Source organism: Aquila chrysaetos, chromosome 6, assembly GCF_900496995.4.
Source record: "Aquila chrysaetos chrysaetos chromosome 6, bAquChr1.4, whole genome shotgun sequence".
Lineage (NCBI taxonomy): Eukaryota > Metazoa > Chordata > Aves > Accipitriformes > Accipitridae > Aquila > Aquila chrysaetos.
Genome location: NC_044009.1, coordinates 27511691 through 27527570, shown reverse-complemented (window position 1 = coordinate 27527570; position 15880 = coordinate 27511691). Strand labels below are relative to the sequence as shown.

Here is a 15880-nt window from a genome sequence, read left to right as displayed (position 1 = left end):
CTGTTAATAAAACGACCTCTGCAGAACAATATTTTGTATTCAGAACACAAAAGCCTTATTTGCTGGTTTAATTTTGAGGAAAAGAAGAGATGAGCAAGAGTTTATTTTAGTTTATTTCACCGGCTTATGCACATACATACGCTAGTGATCATTTATAAGGCCAGAGGCTCTCCTCATAGCAGTATGTGAAATTAGATCGCCTTGTTTCAGATATGATGGCTCATGTGTCAAAGGTCTGCAGCTGCTGTCACTCTTCTCTTTTAGCCTCAGTGGAAAAACCAGATTCAGCTCAGACTTGTACATCACTCCCTCAGACTGCATGTACACAATTTCTGTTATCATCAGCAATTCTACAAAGGACAATATATGGCTACCAATTTTTAGGGATCTAAACATATCTCAGTTTTCCACTATTTTCTGAAAAATTAAATAGAAATACTAAAGGAACTAGACACCCTAATACACTTCAGTGACTTCAGCCCACAAGTTTAATGGAACCTTGTAACTTGTCCATTGTGTCATAGTCATTAATCAGGCAGCTGTTCCTAACTATAGTTGGCCTGTCATGGGTGGAGAATGGTAGTGGAGGAGAGGGGTTTAGGTGCCAATTGCTGTGATTTATCACACAACTTCAAAATAGATGGAAAAAGCAAGTTATAAAGCTGCTTTAAACATGTTTTTGTTAACAGTACAGTTCCAGTAAAATGCTTTGATTCCTGTGTGAGCCACTCTAGGATGTACTTCAGTGTTGTTAGCCACTTAGCTTTCCCTTTTTATTCATACATAAAACTTTTAGTAGCACTAATAATCAAAACAGCCTATGAAAGCAGGTTGATGAAAATAGATTTTCAAAGTGGCAAAGATTAAAGAACAGCCAGCCAGTAAGTGGGAAGAAAGAAAAGGTGCTGTTCAAGTCAACAATGATTACTTTAATTCTGGGACCACAATCAAAATAAATTACAAGGTGAGAAATGTGCTAAGTAGTATCAGTTCCTACTGACTTCTGAACAGAGATAGCTCATTGCCTTCTATGGTTAAAATCCACACTTTCAGTCATACCTTTCCATAAGTGTATAAATAATGACATGATGAAGAAGAAAGAAGCGAGATGACTGGGGAGACCTGAGAACCTACTTCAGGTTCTGTTACCCTTCTGTTGCAAGTTTTGTGCACACATGCATAAATGTTATTTCTAAAGCGACGACCTAAAGGAAAGGCTTTTTCATTGCAAAAGTTATCTTCTGTAAGTAACTGTGTCACTTATAATCCCATGAACAGATTCAGTGTAGTATTAAGCTACAGTTACCTAAGGCTTGACTCAGCTCTATCGCAGATGATTGCAGTGTAATCCGGTGGAGTTGCAGCGTTGGAGGCTGCTACACAAGCTAGTTAGTGAAGCAGGAAGCCCAAACTGGCAAATACAGATCTCAAAGGTCATATGAGATTTCCTTATACCTTTCAAAGATGTGGAGGGCATAAACCTGGTTTTTGGCCTTTGCAAATTCTCTTTAAACTAGAGAAGGCACACAAAAGGCATGCATTTTACTCTTCTGTCCTCCAAGACTGTTTCAAAACTCATGCTATGTATCCTTGGCTATAAATTTCAGTATTTGTTTCCTTGCTTCTTAAAGAAGCACTAATATGCTCAAACACAGGGAGCTAGCCAAGTCCAAGTACGCTATTTTCAAATACCAGTGAGTCCTAATCACCAAAGCCCTTGCTCACATGCTTTATTTACCCACTTAAATTTACCACATTAAATGTAAATTAATTTAAGTATTTACAGCAGAATTCCAAATATTTTCAGTCAACCTTAAAGTTTGCTCTGTACACTGGTAAATCACAACTAAATTATCTGGTTGGCTGTTTACTGTGTGACAGCTATGAACAGCTGCTGCTTGCTGTTAGCACATGAAATATTTATTTGTTAGACATAGTAAATGGTAAAGAAATTGTTATTTCAGACAGGTCTGCTAGATACTAGCAATACTCAGACTAATTTCTGATGTTAAAATTAACAGAATTTAAAATACTGAAGTGAATACCCATAACTTTGACATTCTTGAAGTAACTCAGTGTCTGGTTTCTTGATCCCAAAACAGAATTAGTTATAAATATTTCATGAAAAAGAATAAAAATGGCAGTGGATTAATGCATATACAGGTACATTAGACAAGTATTTGTTTAGGAAATACCTTCTATGCTAACCTCTAATAGAAAAGGAATCTAAAGAAAAAGGTATCCACATGCCAAATTAGTATATTTCAGTTAGTTTACATCCAAGATTCAATTAGGTTTGGGGATGACAGGTTTTAACTTAACCAGCCAACACGGCTTTCCCAACTTAAAAAAAAAAAAAAAAAAAAAAAGAAAAGAAAAATCAATAATTAACACTGTAATTGTAAATATGCTATGTAGTTATTTTGCAGAGGGTGTCCATTGACTCTGAGAAGCTAAAAATGTTACATTTTGCAACATTTTGCAATATAGGGTGTGTGGTGAGTAATAGGTGTCACTGATACGCTTTTCATTTAAATTTGAGACAGAAGATTGCTTTTTTCCTCTACTTCCTGCTCTCACTGGGAGTCTAACAAGTAATAAAAATAGAAAAATATTTCTTCTTAGAAAGGAGTCACGTTATCCTGCCCTCATTGTATAATCCCAGAATCAAAGGACAGAAACAAGAAATTCATTTAATATAACAGTGTGTCTTTCAATATGGCCAGGCTTACATACAGCTGCTCAGTGAACATTTCCTTTTCTTCAGAAAATTTGAGGGGTTTTCAGTAAAAATCTAAAATACTTCAGTTCAGACCTCAAATATTCTGATTCTGCCATGCCACTGCAAAGCATAATGGGACTTCTTGTTTAGATACTTCATGCTTTCATTCTGTTCTACAGCAGGGTTCCCTCTGCCAGAGTGTTTCTCCTTTATCACCTGCTGTTCCTATTGCCTCCTACCATTGGCCCGGAAGTTACATCACAGGACACTGACTCACAGAAGATCAGAGAGTGAAACACACTCAGCTTGTAACTGACAAGGGACTAGAACTGTAACCGAGATTCAAAAAAACCCTTTTTTTTTTTGATGCATATGGTCTTCTAATTTCAAAATACCTTTCTGTGAAAACGGATACTTCTCACAAACACACAAAAATATTTTGTAAAAGAAAAGCAAATCCAAACAATAATTTTCTCATTAAAAATAGTTGGGACAGAAATCTCAATCACCTCTACTGGGGTGATTTTGAGAAAATACAGTTTTTCTTTATTCGGGTGTGGATTTACTTAGCAAAAGATAAAATAAGAAAACAAAACTTGCAGTGTCCTTTGCTTCTGCTACCTATGCTTCACACTATGGGAACATTAGTGTGAAATCCTTCCAGGTAAGAATCCAGTTTCTGTACTTCATGGATGCACAGAAGTGCAATCTACAAAACATCAAGTGTAGAGACCATCAGCCTCTTATTTTAATGGATCACACTCTGAGAAAATTAATTCTATGGAATGTTTTTCCTATATTAGTTTTTGCTGAGACATCTATCTAATTCAACCTGCGAAGTTGTGAGTGGATTTGTATTTGGCCTACTAAGATGCTAAATTAATAATCATATTAACTAAGTAATTTTTCATAACCTTAGTTCCATAATACTAAATTCTAATATCTTGTGCCAAATAACATTTCCTTTTCTTCTAGCAGGTTTTTAAGTATCATATCTTGGGTTTCTGAAAAAAATGTTAAGTACTAACTTATTCTGAACGTTTCATTAAATGACCGAAAGTTTTCTAATAGCCTTACAGCTGCAATATATGTAAATTCTACTTTTGTTTGAAACTTCATAAGAAAGAAATCTGGAGACTCATGTATTTCAGATGAAGCTGACAGAGCTGAAAACCAAAGAAAATATAGCTGCTCTATTTCCAGTCTTCTTGGTACAGTGAAAGTACTTTTATTGCCAGCCCAACAACTTGATATAATCCTGAACTGCAGAGGTATGGACCATAGATTATTATTGCTGCTGCGTGGATCCAAGGTTGCTGTTAAGATGAAAATCAACTTTTTCTGTATATATATATGAAGCATCTAGGGGAATGGTGAACAGTAACATACATTACAGAACACAATAGCCTTTTAAACAGTCATTTGATGTGTTGGGATTTATCTCATTTACCTCATTTATCTCCTCTTGAGTGGTGTAGTGTTGGAAATGCTGTGACAGTTCTTCCTCATACTTATCAGCTTTGGAGCTCCAGTTAATGCTATCACACTCAAATCTAGCAAGTTCTTGCTTCAGATTCTTTACAGAAAAATTCAAGCAATTCTAAACAGGGAATAGACAAGGAAACTTATGAAACTCAGGAAATGTATTGATTTAACCCATCTAAAATGAAAATCATTTTGAGGCAGAACATGCATAATCAGTCATAATGGGCTACACTAAACTATTAAACCTCCACTGTAACAAGAACAAATACGTAGCAGTTTCAATCACTGGTAGTCTGAGGAGTAGTTTGGGGTCAAAGTCACAACTCACACATGGTGTCTTCTCTGAGCAAAGAAGAATTGGCCTACTCTAGTCCTTTACCTCCTGGAGATCAGCTTCTTTCTGCTGTCAGTTGATTTATGGAGTCTGAAGAGCAGACTGGCAATGTGGATAATCTAGGCAGGTCATAAGTGAATGTCTTGCTTTGTCCCTAGTAAATGAATACAGGGCCATGACAATTCTGCCCTGACTAAATAACTCCTTTCTACAATTATATCCATTTTGCCATGCAAATCACTCTTGAATCCACTAATAAGGTAATACTGTTATTATATTTCCTTTTTGTTCTTTTGTTATCCTTTCTTTATAAGAGAATAAATATGCAAATCAACCTTTAAAAAGTAGCAGGAGTCTAATACATAGATGTGGCATTCAAGAAAATCACTAACAGGACCTTGAACTGCACAAAGAATACTAGAGAACAGAAAGTCATGCTTTTTTTTTTCCAAGTGATGATGCTTTAAGATTAATTTCTTCCCTATTTCAGATCTATTTCAATGTTTTCCAGAGTAAAAATCTATTCACAAAGCATTAAAAAATTAAAAAGAAATTAATTTTTCTTTTCTCTTGACAAAAGCAATTTGTAATGTGAGTAACTACTGAAGAATAAGTTTCACCATTCCCAGATGTTTCATTTAATTTAATGAAATTATATTATTAAATTATATTATTAAATTATATTATTAAATTGCGTATCTGCAAACTCTAAAAGTAGAAATCTAAAAATGATCAGCTGTTTCACATTTTATGTTTTGCTTTCTTTTAAAAGGATCTTAAAGCTCTGTATTTATTTTTCTCAGAGTATTAATAAATTTTTGTACATCTAAAAGTCAGTCCGCTCCAATAGTCTTCTTTCATATTTATCCTTGATTTCACAAATCATTCTGATTCTACTCACAGGTTGCTGCACTGCAGACAAGATATCCACTCCCAGGCTAATAAGCAGTTTATATAGCTGTCTGATATGTGCATGTTTCTCCTGAGCATTCACAAGGTAGGCTTTAGCATGGTGCACGTTTTCAGGGTCCTCACATATTTCAGGAATATCCAGTTCTCCTGATTTTGATAGACATTCCAGCTGGAATATATTAAAAAAAAAAAAAAAAAAAAAAAAAAAAAAACAAACAAACAAAAAAAACCCAAAACACTGTGTGTTTAAAATAATGTGAAAGGAAGCTTACAATTCCTTCCTTAACCATGATGTGTTACCCTAAACTATGTTGACATGGGTTTAAGTAATCAAATTTAAGTTCAGATCTGAATTTTAAATTCTCCAAATTTCATGCAGTTTTAAATCCAAAATTTTAATTCTGATCACCAGGCAGGTTAATGCTGTTTGTCTGGGGAAAAAAAAGAAAGATGACAGGCACCAAAAGCAAAAAGAGTTTAACTGCAATGGGAAGAAGGTATATTTTAAAAGATTATACTCACTTCTTTTTTAATGTGATGGAATTTGACTGTCTTGCTGAAAATCTCATCATATTCTGTCATTGTGTCCTTTACTGTTTGATGGAAATGAACAAGCTCACTTATTCTCTCAGAATTCTCTTTCACAGGAAATCCTTTCTGGCTTGGCAATTCTAATAGTTTTATTAGGTACTCAAGCTCAGCATTCAGTTGCTAGCAAAAAAGCAGCAGTTACTCAAATTACACAAATATATTTGCAAGTTTTCCCTACATTAGATGAAATAACAACCTAACAATGGTAAATTGCCTTGGGGAAAAAAATCAATGCCATGCTCTTTAAAACACTCTCCACATATTTTGCTTTTTGCTAGGCATGAATCTCAGCTATCACCCAGAAACAGCCTTGGATCAAAACAAGTCAAACCGACTTGTAGAGGAGTGGCAGACTGAATTGCTAAAGCTCAGAGACAGTATTCAGAGGAGGTAGGAAGCTCAGTGTGCCATACCTCAGCCTCTAACCACCTCTAACTCAAAAGCATGAAGCTGATATTCTCCTTGTACTTCCACCACCCCAAGTGCTTGTGTGTCACTTTAATAAGCAGCTAACACTGCACAAGACATTCTCTGGACACTGAAGGTAAAATGCCTTCTCCCTTACCTTATAAACACACACAAACCCTTTCTTCCAGAAAAGTATTGTAAAACATAAAACACTGTGGCCCCAGACACTCTGTCTGGCATCAATGTGAATGTGAATCTTTACTGTACCAAACAGCTTTTGATCCACCATGCACTTCATCAGCTTGGTTTCTCACCTGATACTGTGGTTTCATTTGGTTAAGCTTTTTTTGTAGGTCCAAAACAATAGAAAGGTTACTTCCAAGGTCAACTCTTGCTGCAAGCTGGAGTGCCTCTTGAAGAATCTCTAATCCATGGGTAGTCTAAAAGATAATCAAACAGTTCAGTGTTCCTATCTGTAGTAAATAAAAAAAAAAAAAAAAAAAAAATTTAAACTCAAACCTAAATTCGTAACAAGAACATTCCCAAACCAGACATCCAAATGTTGTCAGTAAAACCTCTGTCTCAAACCCTCTGACTGACAAGTGTGATAGGAAATCTTTAAGACAATGTGCAAAAACAATTTAGACACTGAGATCGGAGGACCCATACACACAGTGTATTTTCTGTGATAACAGATATCATGGTTTAGTGATAAATTGCACTAGCCAGCAGCTACAAACCTCTAGTTCTGCTACTAACCTAGCTAGCACTGCTTTTAAGGAACACTGCACACTGTCCCTGTGCCAAGGAGGTTTCAGTCCTCTTTCCTTATGAACATGGTTGGACTTGAGTTTAGTAACTATTAGGACACAATTTAGTTTAGTAACTATTAAGTCACAACAAAATAGTGCTTTAAAAAAAAAAACCCAAAAACCAACAATAACAAAAACCCTAAATCACTGCCAGTATAGTATATGGACTTGATTAAAACTTAAAATTTGAAGTGGGGACTTGGACTTGTATGTGTTTGAATAAGGGCAAAAAAGATCAAAAAAAATAACGTTTCTTGATGGCTATCTGAATAGCAGAATAGACTATGGAGAAGCATCTTACTGATCATGTCTCTCCCTTAAATGATACCTATGATAGTTGATGAGAGTCGCAAACAAACTAATAACAATCTAGAAATGTTTGCCAAAGTTGCTTTCTTCCTAGCTATTTTACTTACAATTTTTAGTTGCTCTTTAAATATCCAGCACTGTTGCTTGATGGGTTTTACTTGAGCAATTTTAAAATTCCAGATTGCCCAAAGATCGGTCAGCTCTTTCTTTTCTTTATTCAGATTAACAATGATATCTTCTGTTACTCGTACAGATTTTTCTACTTTTAATATTAAACTCTTATTTACCTGGCAAATAAACAGACAATTTTTTCTACATATGTTTTTATAAAATACAAATAAAACCTCATAATATTAAAGTATCAACAAAGCTTAACAAAAAAATAACTTCTTTGAAAATTTCTGTTACTCTAGGTGTCTTCAAATACACTTCTCTTAGAAATAAGCATAGATCCACAGAATTTATGTACTGAGGACATGGCTAACACTCAAGTTTAAAACCTAGAACAGGTCAGTAATGACCGAATTATTGTCATCTGATGGCTGTTTAACACTCATACAAAATAAAGTCATTTCTGAATAGACGGAACTACCTAAAACAGCCTTTTGGGGAATAGCAACTAGAAAATGAAGTGATGAAGAAAAGACCACTTTTTTGTGCTGATAACCAAAGCAGCACAAAATCGTGGGAGGGATAAAGTGTTTAGCATTTGAACACTTGGTGGTTTTTCCTCTTTTTAATAAAGCCCATATCAGAAATACCAGAAAACCAGGTAATGCTGTTTCTGCTTTCCCAATTTCAGAATTTTTCTTTTAAGAAAAGTTGTGTTCATAAATTACTTGTATGATCTGTATCTTCCAGATACTTAAAAGCTACAACCTAAGAATATCATGGGAACAGAGTAGCAGAAAACATGGTGGCAACACACTTCTAGGTCTTTAGAGAGATAACATCTAAAGATATGTTAAGACTAAGTGACTGTAGTGCAACCACATATTCGCACATATTCAGCTTGTTTTTACACTGACTATCTTATCTGCGCCTGGCTGCATCCAGCTGTGACAGCACTTTTGCCCACACTAACTGCCTGAGCACTTTCCCTCCTTAAATAGTTTTTTCCAGCTCATCTTGCATGCTGCTGTATGTTATCAACGCCAACTCCCCCTTCTCACCTTAATGTAACTGCTCCCTAGTCTGTCCTATAAAAACAGAAAGAACAGCTGGGTATCCAGGCTGTCTACATTAATTGGGATCACTTTAGGAAGAGTGGCTTAGGGAATGATTGCACATCAAAAATGATCATTTCATGAAGAGGTGCTGGAAAATTAGATAAGAATGCCTAGGCAGTGCAGCTGAACCCAAGACATAATGTAAAGACACCAGGAAAGATTATCTGTAAGGAAGTAGTTCTAGCACCCATTTCTTTAGAAGAACATTATACACTCAATTAGTAAAGACTGCCTCTTAGTGGAAGTAAAATAAACTTAATACTGTACTTGCATATATGCTGCCTTCCAACAGGAACAAAACAGATATGTGCATGTATTATATTTGTAGGCATGTACTGGATCATTTATTAAGGGTTCTGTCATTCTTAACCACAAAATTTTTATATTACTTATAATACCATTAGCACTCAAATAATACTTTCATATTTTAAAAGTATATAGCAGCATTAGTCTCTTTAAAACTAGGTACTGGAGAAATCACAATCCATCAGTCACAGAACTAGGATTAGACCTCATCACAGGCAAACATCAAATATTCAGTAGTTTAGTTTATCAGATTATACTCACCATATTTACTAAATTAAGAAAATTGCAACCCATATTTTGGGTGGAAAAAATCTTCTTTATAGCCTTTTGCCACTCAGTATTAGATGACTCCATTGCAACTTTATTTTCAGCCTCCCTGTTTGTTTGTAGTGGTTCCGATTTATAGAATTCCTTCAGATTTTGAATATCATCATTGACCTACAGAAAGACATAAAATAAGCATCAAAAAACAAATCAAAAATTGAGCTGCTATAATCAGAAGGTATACAGACATGATAAAATTGAATAGCAGCCACTGAATCTTTTCCAGGTTTTCAGATCTATCATCCTCCCTAAAATCTATACAAATACTAAACAATACAAAAGTTTTAAATAACCTGTAAACCAGTAGATGGTAAGCAGACAGGTGGTAGCAATTTGTCACATATCATTACATGGGTATTATATACCAGTGTATCAATGCAATGATTTTCACAGATCTGTTTACTATGAAGTAACTGAAGTTAGCAATAATCAGAAGTAGATACAATCCAATTTTTTGGCAGTTTATATTCAAATAAATTCTATGGCTAATTTTATCTGATAGGTTCTATTCTGTCCTCAATTTCTTTCTAAATATAAAAGAACAACAGTGTTGTAGAATCTTAAAACAAGCATTACATAAAAATGAAAATTAACTGCCCTGGGCATCATTAACACACCTACCAAAATTATGTTGGTATTGAATTGATTATGATTTCAGCTAGAGCTGGTTTATATTTAGTTTTTAAACCCTTCAGACAAATTAACACTTCAGTGGAAGTAGTGCAAGACAGTTTTATATATATATATATATATATGAACATATTATAATATGATAAATATCTATATCAACATATTATATGAAATATTTTTTAAATTATAAGAAGCAAAATCAGTAAATTTAAGAGTCGGAGTACATACACGTAAACATTTTTATTACGTATATAATGAGGCAGCATGTGCACAGGGGAAAAAGTAAAATTTCAATTATAATACTTCCTACAACAGTGATTTAAATCAGTAGAAAACCTGTACATAGACTAGTCATTATGTTGATGCAAGTTCAATGATCAGGGCTGCTTGCCCTGATAGAACAGATCTCCTTTAAAGTAGAAAGGAGCTTACAAAGACTTGCAGTGCTTCCATGGCACAGCATCTACAGGATTTGTCTTAGCTAGCTTAAAGTACATTTTTCACTTGTAAGGTTTTCACAGTCTAGTCAAAGAATAAATAAGTAATCTGTACCTCCATAGCTGACTTTAAAAAGGCCCCATAAGTTTCTAGAATTTCTAGTTTTGAACTAATATTTTTTTCAATTTTTTTCAGTTCTTCATTCAGAAAGTCAGCTCTGCTAGAAAAAGCTGCCACCTGCTCAGGTTCAAACTCTTCCATATCTTTGATGATTCTCTCAGCTGCTTCCAGTTCATGTGAAGTTTCCTTTGAGGGTACAAGCACAGAATAATATGTATAAAGACTGAAAAGGACTTGTGAATATTGATATCATGTTGTTAATTTTCACTCATATTACTTTCTTATGTATAAATTCAATTACTTATTTGAAGAAGAGCTCGTAATGGACATTATATGCTGAAAATAACCATTTCTTTCCTGTAACATTTTCACACTAAAAACTATGGATGTAGTTATTAAAATAGCTATTTTGAATGGAAAAAAAAAAAAAGTAGGAATCTCAGTATTCAGCTTAAGTAAATCACTTCACAGTGTAAGAATGAAAACAACAGAAGCATTCCATATGGGAACATCGATAGCCAGAACTGATACCGTTCCTTTAATAAACAATACAGCCCAATTTTCTGAACTGATTCTCTTAAGCCTAAATCCCTCTTAACTGCATGTCTGATACTCAATTCTCATAGAAGAACTCAGTGTCCACCCTAGAGTGAGACTCCAGAAGCACTGGGTCCTCATAAGGCTACTGCTGTAATTGTTTTAAGGCCTGTCATTGTAGCACTTTGTCTTATGAATCAGTTCCACTCATGCCTTCATTCTCGAATCAATAATTCCTTCCTAATTCCAGACTAGTCCCGACCCATCAAGCTAGACTGCCCTGCATTCCAACCCAAGCCAATGTTTTTGCATGTAGCAAACCTGCAGAAATCAGATGGAGATCAAATAGTGGGTCCTATCTGTTGCTGCATCAACTGCTCGGACCCAGAAGAAAGTCACAGTATGCTGTCTGAGCAAGAGCTGAGTTACTAACATTTTCCATGATTCAACTGGCATTCTGGTTTTCAGATTCACTATCTTAACTTATAGCTTCTTATATCTATGTCTATGTACTTATCTACTTTTATATATTTAACTCAATACCACTTAGCATATCTACCACTGGCATTCAGCCAACAGTGCAAACTCTACCAAATTGCAATCCACAGAAAGAATAGGTAGTGGAGGTTACTATTATCAGGGCAAATTGTACACTGCAACAAAGGTAACACCCTGGTGTGCAAAACTTTGGCAGAAAAGACACTAAAAACTATTATACAGTCTTGTGGAACAAAAAGGGGCTCTTGCTCATCTGCTGAACTTTTTATATTCTTACTATGTGCTCTCCAGAATTACTTTAAAGTGAATTTTATTTCCACAGACATTGTACAGATCCAGCTCTTGGGTTCCATAAAGAGTTGCCTGAAATAAAAAAGAACTCCACAGGAGTAATGGAGTTTTATGAACTCCTAAAACATAGGATACTCCTAAAATTATACTGCCATGTTGTTCAGCTTAGCCATGAAATATGCACCAGTGTCAAGACCATGGAGGGGATTCAACTGGTTTTAAGCCACTTTCAGATACTGCAGTACTGCTATGGGAGTTGGAAAGGCCCTGGATGTAACTTAAAAATAGCCTTATCTGTGTTACAGAGTTGAGTGCCGCAGTGCTTTCATACCATGGCTGCTTTCCCAACATGACCAATGGATATCTGATGGAAACTTTACAGCCCCCTTCAAAGTTTCTCCACCTGGGAAGTACTTTTTTTCTTTTTTGCTGATTCATCCCTTTCATTTGGCATAATAAGCCACAAGAAGAGATTTATGTGCCTCTGACTATCCAGACTATTTTTAAACTTGATGCCTCGGGTTGGAGTAGCAATCCACATTTGAAGAGTCTTCCTATCAAGGGTTGATACTGGGATCTTGAGAGGTAGTAACAAATAACACGATGAGGTAGAGACAATAGGGATAACCAATGATATAAGAAGGAATGCCTTGTAATGTTATCTGTGGTTTTGTTCATTAACTACAGTTTTAAACTAAACTATAGACATATTTTCTTTCCAAGAATATATAAGAAATTCTCAGCATCCCACCTTATTTAGAATTACATACAGCTACAGCATGCATTTCTTTCTAAAAGTACTTAACATTATTAAAGCTTTTTTTTTTTTTACCTTTGTATGTTTAGCCAGTTCAAGGTGTTTGTTCAAAACTCTTTCCGACTCAGACAAATACGAACCAATCTCCATACCAACTGCAAGCACTGGGGTGATTTTTTTAATTGACTGCGATACCTTTATTTGAAAGCATTATTTACATAGTTAATTTATACAAGTAGACATTATAAAAACAGTATAAAACATCATTTCATATAGAAAAAAGTGAAGTAATACTTGTCTGTTGGTGTTTAGGTTATGTACTTTGTATAATCAGAGAAACTGCAGAATGAAAATACAGAGGAAGAAAATTCTGCTATTTCTCCTAAGAATATTCTAACAGATAGGGTCAGTATTTGAGAAAAAATCCCTCCTGTTTGCTCTCATTTTGTTGTTAGTGCTTTCCTTTATCCTAAGTATCCCAGGCTTGTTATTTCAAAAAAGGCACAACTGCATTATAATCTAGATATTATAACCTTGGCAGAAATATTTTTATTATGCTCTGGTTTTGGGTTTCGGTTTGGGCTTTTTTTCCCACAGAAAGTGCATTTAAAGGTTCTCTGCAAGCCAAGGAACCTATTTTTGTGCAGATACATGTACACAACTCCATTTCATTGTCACAGTAAGTTGTTATATATGCATGATGATAACAAAACAGATTATGAAGAGCAGAGGCAGATGATACCAGACATAGTATGCATAGTTATTATTAGACAAGTGAATTCACATGTACCATATATTTTAAGTGGTTGCTGATTGAGGTTCAAACTTTAGTAAAGGAAGCTCAGGGGCACTTGAATTTAGCACCAGATTCTTTGGGATACTTTGCTTTAGCAAAAGGTTGGAATTGAAAAGTGTTTTGCTTGGTAGGAATATAATAAGCACTGTTCACTGTAGTGAAGGAACACGTATTATGACTCAAATCTTCAAAATGTTCTCTAATGCAAGACCGGGAACAAAGTGATTAGAACAAACTGCAGAATGAAATTGTATGTCAAAATTGGGGTCTACATTTTGAGGAAAAATTACCTTCGTAATTGAACTTTTAGCTTAAGATTCACAATATGCTGGTGACATCGTTTCTACAAGACCAACAGCAGCTATTAGCAAATCTTTTTTTTTTCAGCTAAACTCAACAATATTTTCACTGTGTTCTAATACCACAAGGCCTCTTCTACATAAATTGTATGCAAAGGGAATAATTTATGGCAAATTGACTTCTCATTTGATTCAGAATAGTTTGTTATAAACATCATGCAAATATAAAATATCAGATTACAGACTTAATTATTCAGTCATTAAATTTGATTTACTTTTTTGGTCTATGCTCTGGGATTTCCTTCATATGAACCTTGTTAAAAGATTATATTTTTTAATTTGAACCTTATTTAGGAGCCATGTGTCTATTCCACCTCTAACAAGTCATAAAAAAGGTCTGCAGTACTACAGAACATTCAACAGCTTAAAGGCAGCTGTGATGTCCTTGATGCATCATTATCTTAGTGAATAAAGGGAATATTTACAGTGAACAGAATCTACTCTCCTTCAGCCTTACTGAAAATTTGTTGTGGTTCACAGTGACCATGCTTATTAATCCTCAGTTTTGCCACACTTCTATTTTTATCTTCAACCAAATGCAACAGAAGACATAGAAACAGTATAGGACACCTGCTTGCAGGTCACAGTCCTGATGGCTCACTTCTTTTTCAAAAAAAACCCAACAATTATAATAGCTCATTATCTAAGCAAATCCATACTTTATTGAAGATCACTGGTAAAATGTTCTCATGGAAACAGCTGCATTTTTCAGAACAGCTTTAGGTTCATTTGTGCTAACAGCATTCAGCATTCTAACTACAACTGTGCTCTCTCTAACAAACCAATATGTTATTTGTAATTATTTGAGTCAACTTTAATATTCACATAGCTAAATTATGGAAATGCAATGCACTGTTCATGAATGCATTAAGAAGATGATGCGTTATGATGTACCTTATTTAGACAATCTTCAAGTGAGGTGGTCCATTGCTGTTTCTTCAAGGTAAGTTCTTTGTAATCTGGACACTGCCTGATTAATTGATCTACTTTTTTTTGAACATATGCCATCATTTTCTGAATTCCTGTCACCCAAGAGCTAAAATGAAAAAGAAGAATTTGTTGTTATTTCTCATTTTTGCTCAACAATCAGGATGATAATGATTAAAAAAAACCTAACACATTTTCTGTTGATTTGTATGACAACTCATGAATTTTAAACTGTGACCCTTAAAAGAAAAATAACCAAGAGAAATATTAAAATTAATCCAAACAAAATTGGTAATGAGTAGAACACAAGAATGACATTTTTAAACAAATCATTTATGGCCAGTGCATAAGTTAGATTCACATGCTAGATATTCTGATTCACTGAGAAATACCTAATTTCACAAATAATTCTGACTTTATTTATACTATCTAAAGACTAAAACCACAAATGGAACTGCCTAAAAAAGAGTGAAAATATATGGCATATCAGTTCTACTTTAGAAAGAATGTTTTCTTTGGACTTTTTACAGTGTTTTTACAGTAGCTGAAAAAAGAATGTCATATACATTCTAAGTCAACGTTTCTTTAAAGATACTGTTTTAACAGGAGAAAAGACAATGTAAATTTACAAAACAATGGCTTGTCTTATAACTTAAAACTTTTAATATCAGAGAAGCAATTCACAATCTGAATACTTGAGGCAGTCCTCCTGAAACTGTAAAGAAGTTACCACATACAATTTAGATCTGCAGATTTGATTAAAAAAAAACACATATGAATTGATTTACTACTGAAACGTATTCATTATAAGAATTTTTGTAAAACAAATGCTCAAACTGTATTTTTTCATTACTTTAGTTTCATCAGAAACTTATGTTAATACAGGTACTTATTCAAGGTTTCCTCCTTTGTCCTCTAAAATTAAAGGAAATTTACTCCTTACTTCAGATCAGGCTCAGAGAGTTAAATTCTGCAACCTCAAAGAAAAACCTTATTCTACACTACTAATATGAATTATGGTATTAATAGACCATTCCCTTTGAATCTGATCCAAGAATTGGTCACAGAGAGAAACCAAATTTTAAATCCTTTTCA

General features: G+C 34.4%; 1 protein-coding gene across 5 annotated transcripts in view; it reads right to left on the bottom strand.

The window, feature by feature from the left end:
* The window catches only part of CCDC141 (coiled-coil domain containing 141), a 111164-nt gene that overhangs the window by 31960 nt on the left and 63324 nt on the right, over window positions 1–15880 (bottom strand). For all 5 annotated transcript variants that reach the window (XR_003924084.1, XM_030019194.1, XM_030019193.1 and 2 more), the window contains exons 9-17: window positions 14753–14894; window positions 12779–12898; window positions 10615–10806; window positions 9370–9546; window positions 7681–7860; window positions 6767–6892; window positions 5976–6164; window positions 5443–5622; window positions 4173–4322 (exon numbers count right to left, since the gene is read on the bottom strand). Coding sequence is in view for 4 of the 5 variants with exons in the window: in XM_030019194.1 (XP_029875054.1) it covers window positions 4173–4322; window positions 5443–5622; window positions 5976–6164; window positions 6767–6892; window positions 7681–7860; window positions 9370–9546; window positions 10615–10806; window positions 12779–12898; window positions 14753–14894 (1456 nt within the window). In the remaining variant the exon portion in view is untranslated. The remainder of the gene's footprint in view (window positions 1–4172; window positions 4323–5442; window positions 5623–5975; window positions 6165–6766; window positions 6893–7680; window positions 7861–9369; window positions 9547–10614; window positions 10807–12778; window positions 12899–14752; window positions 14895–15880) is intronic.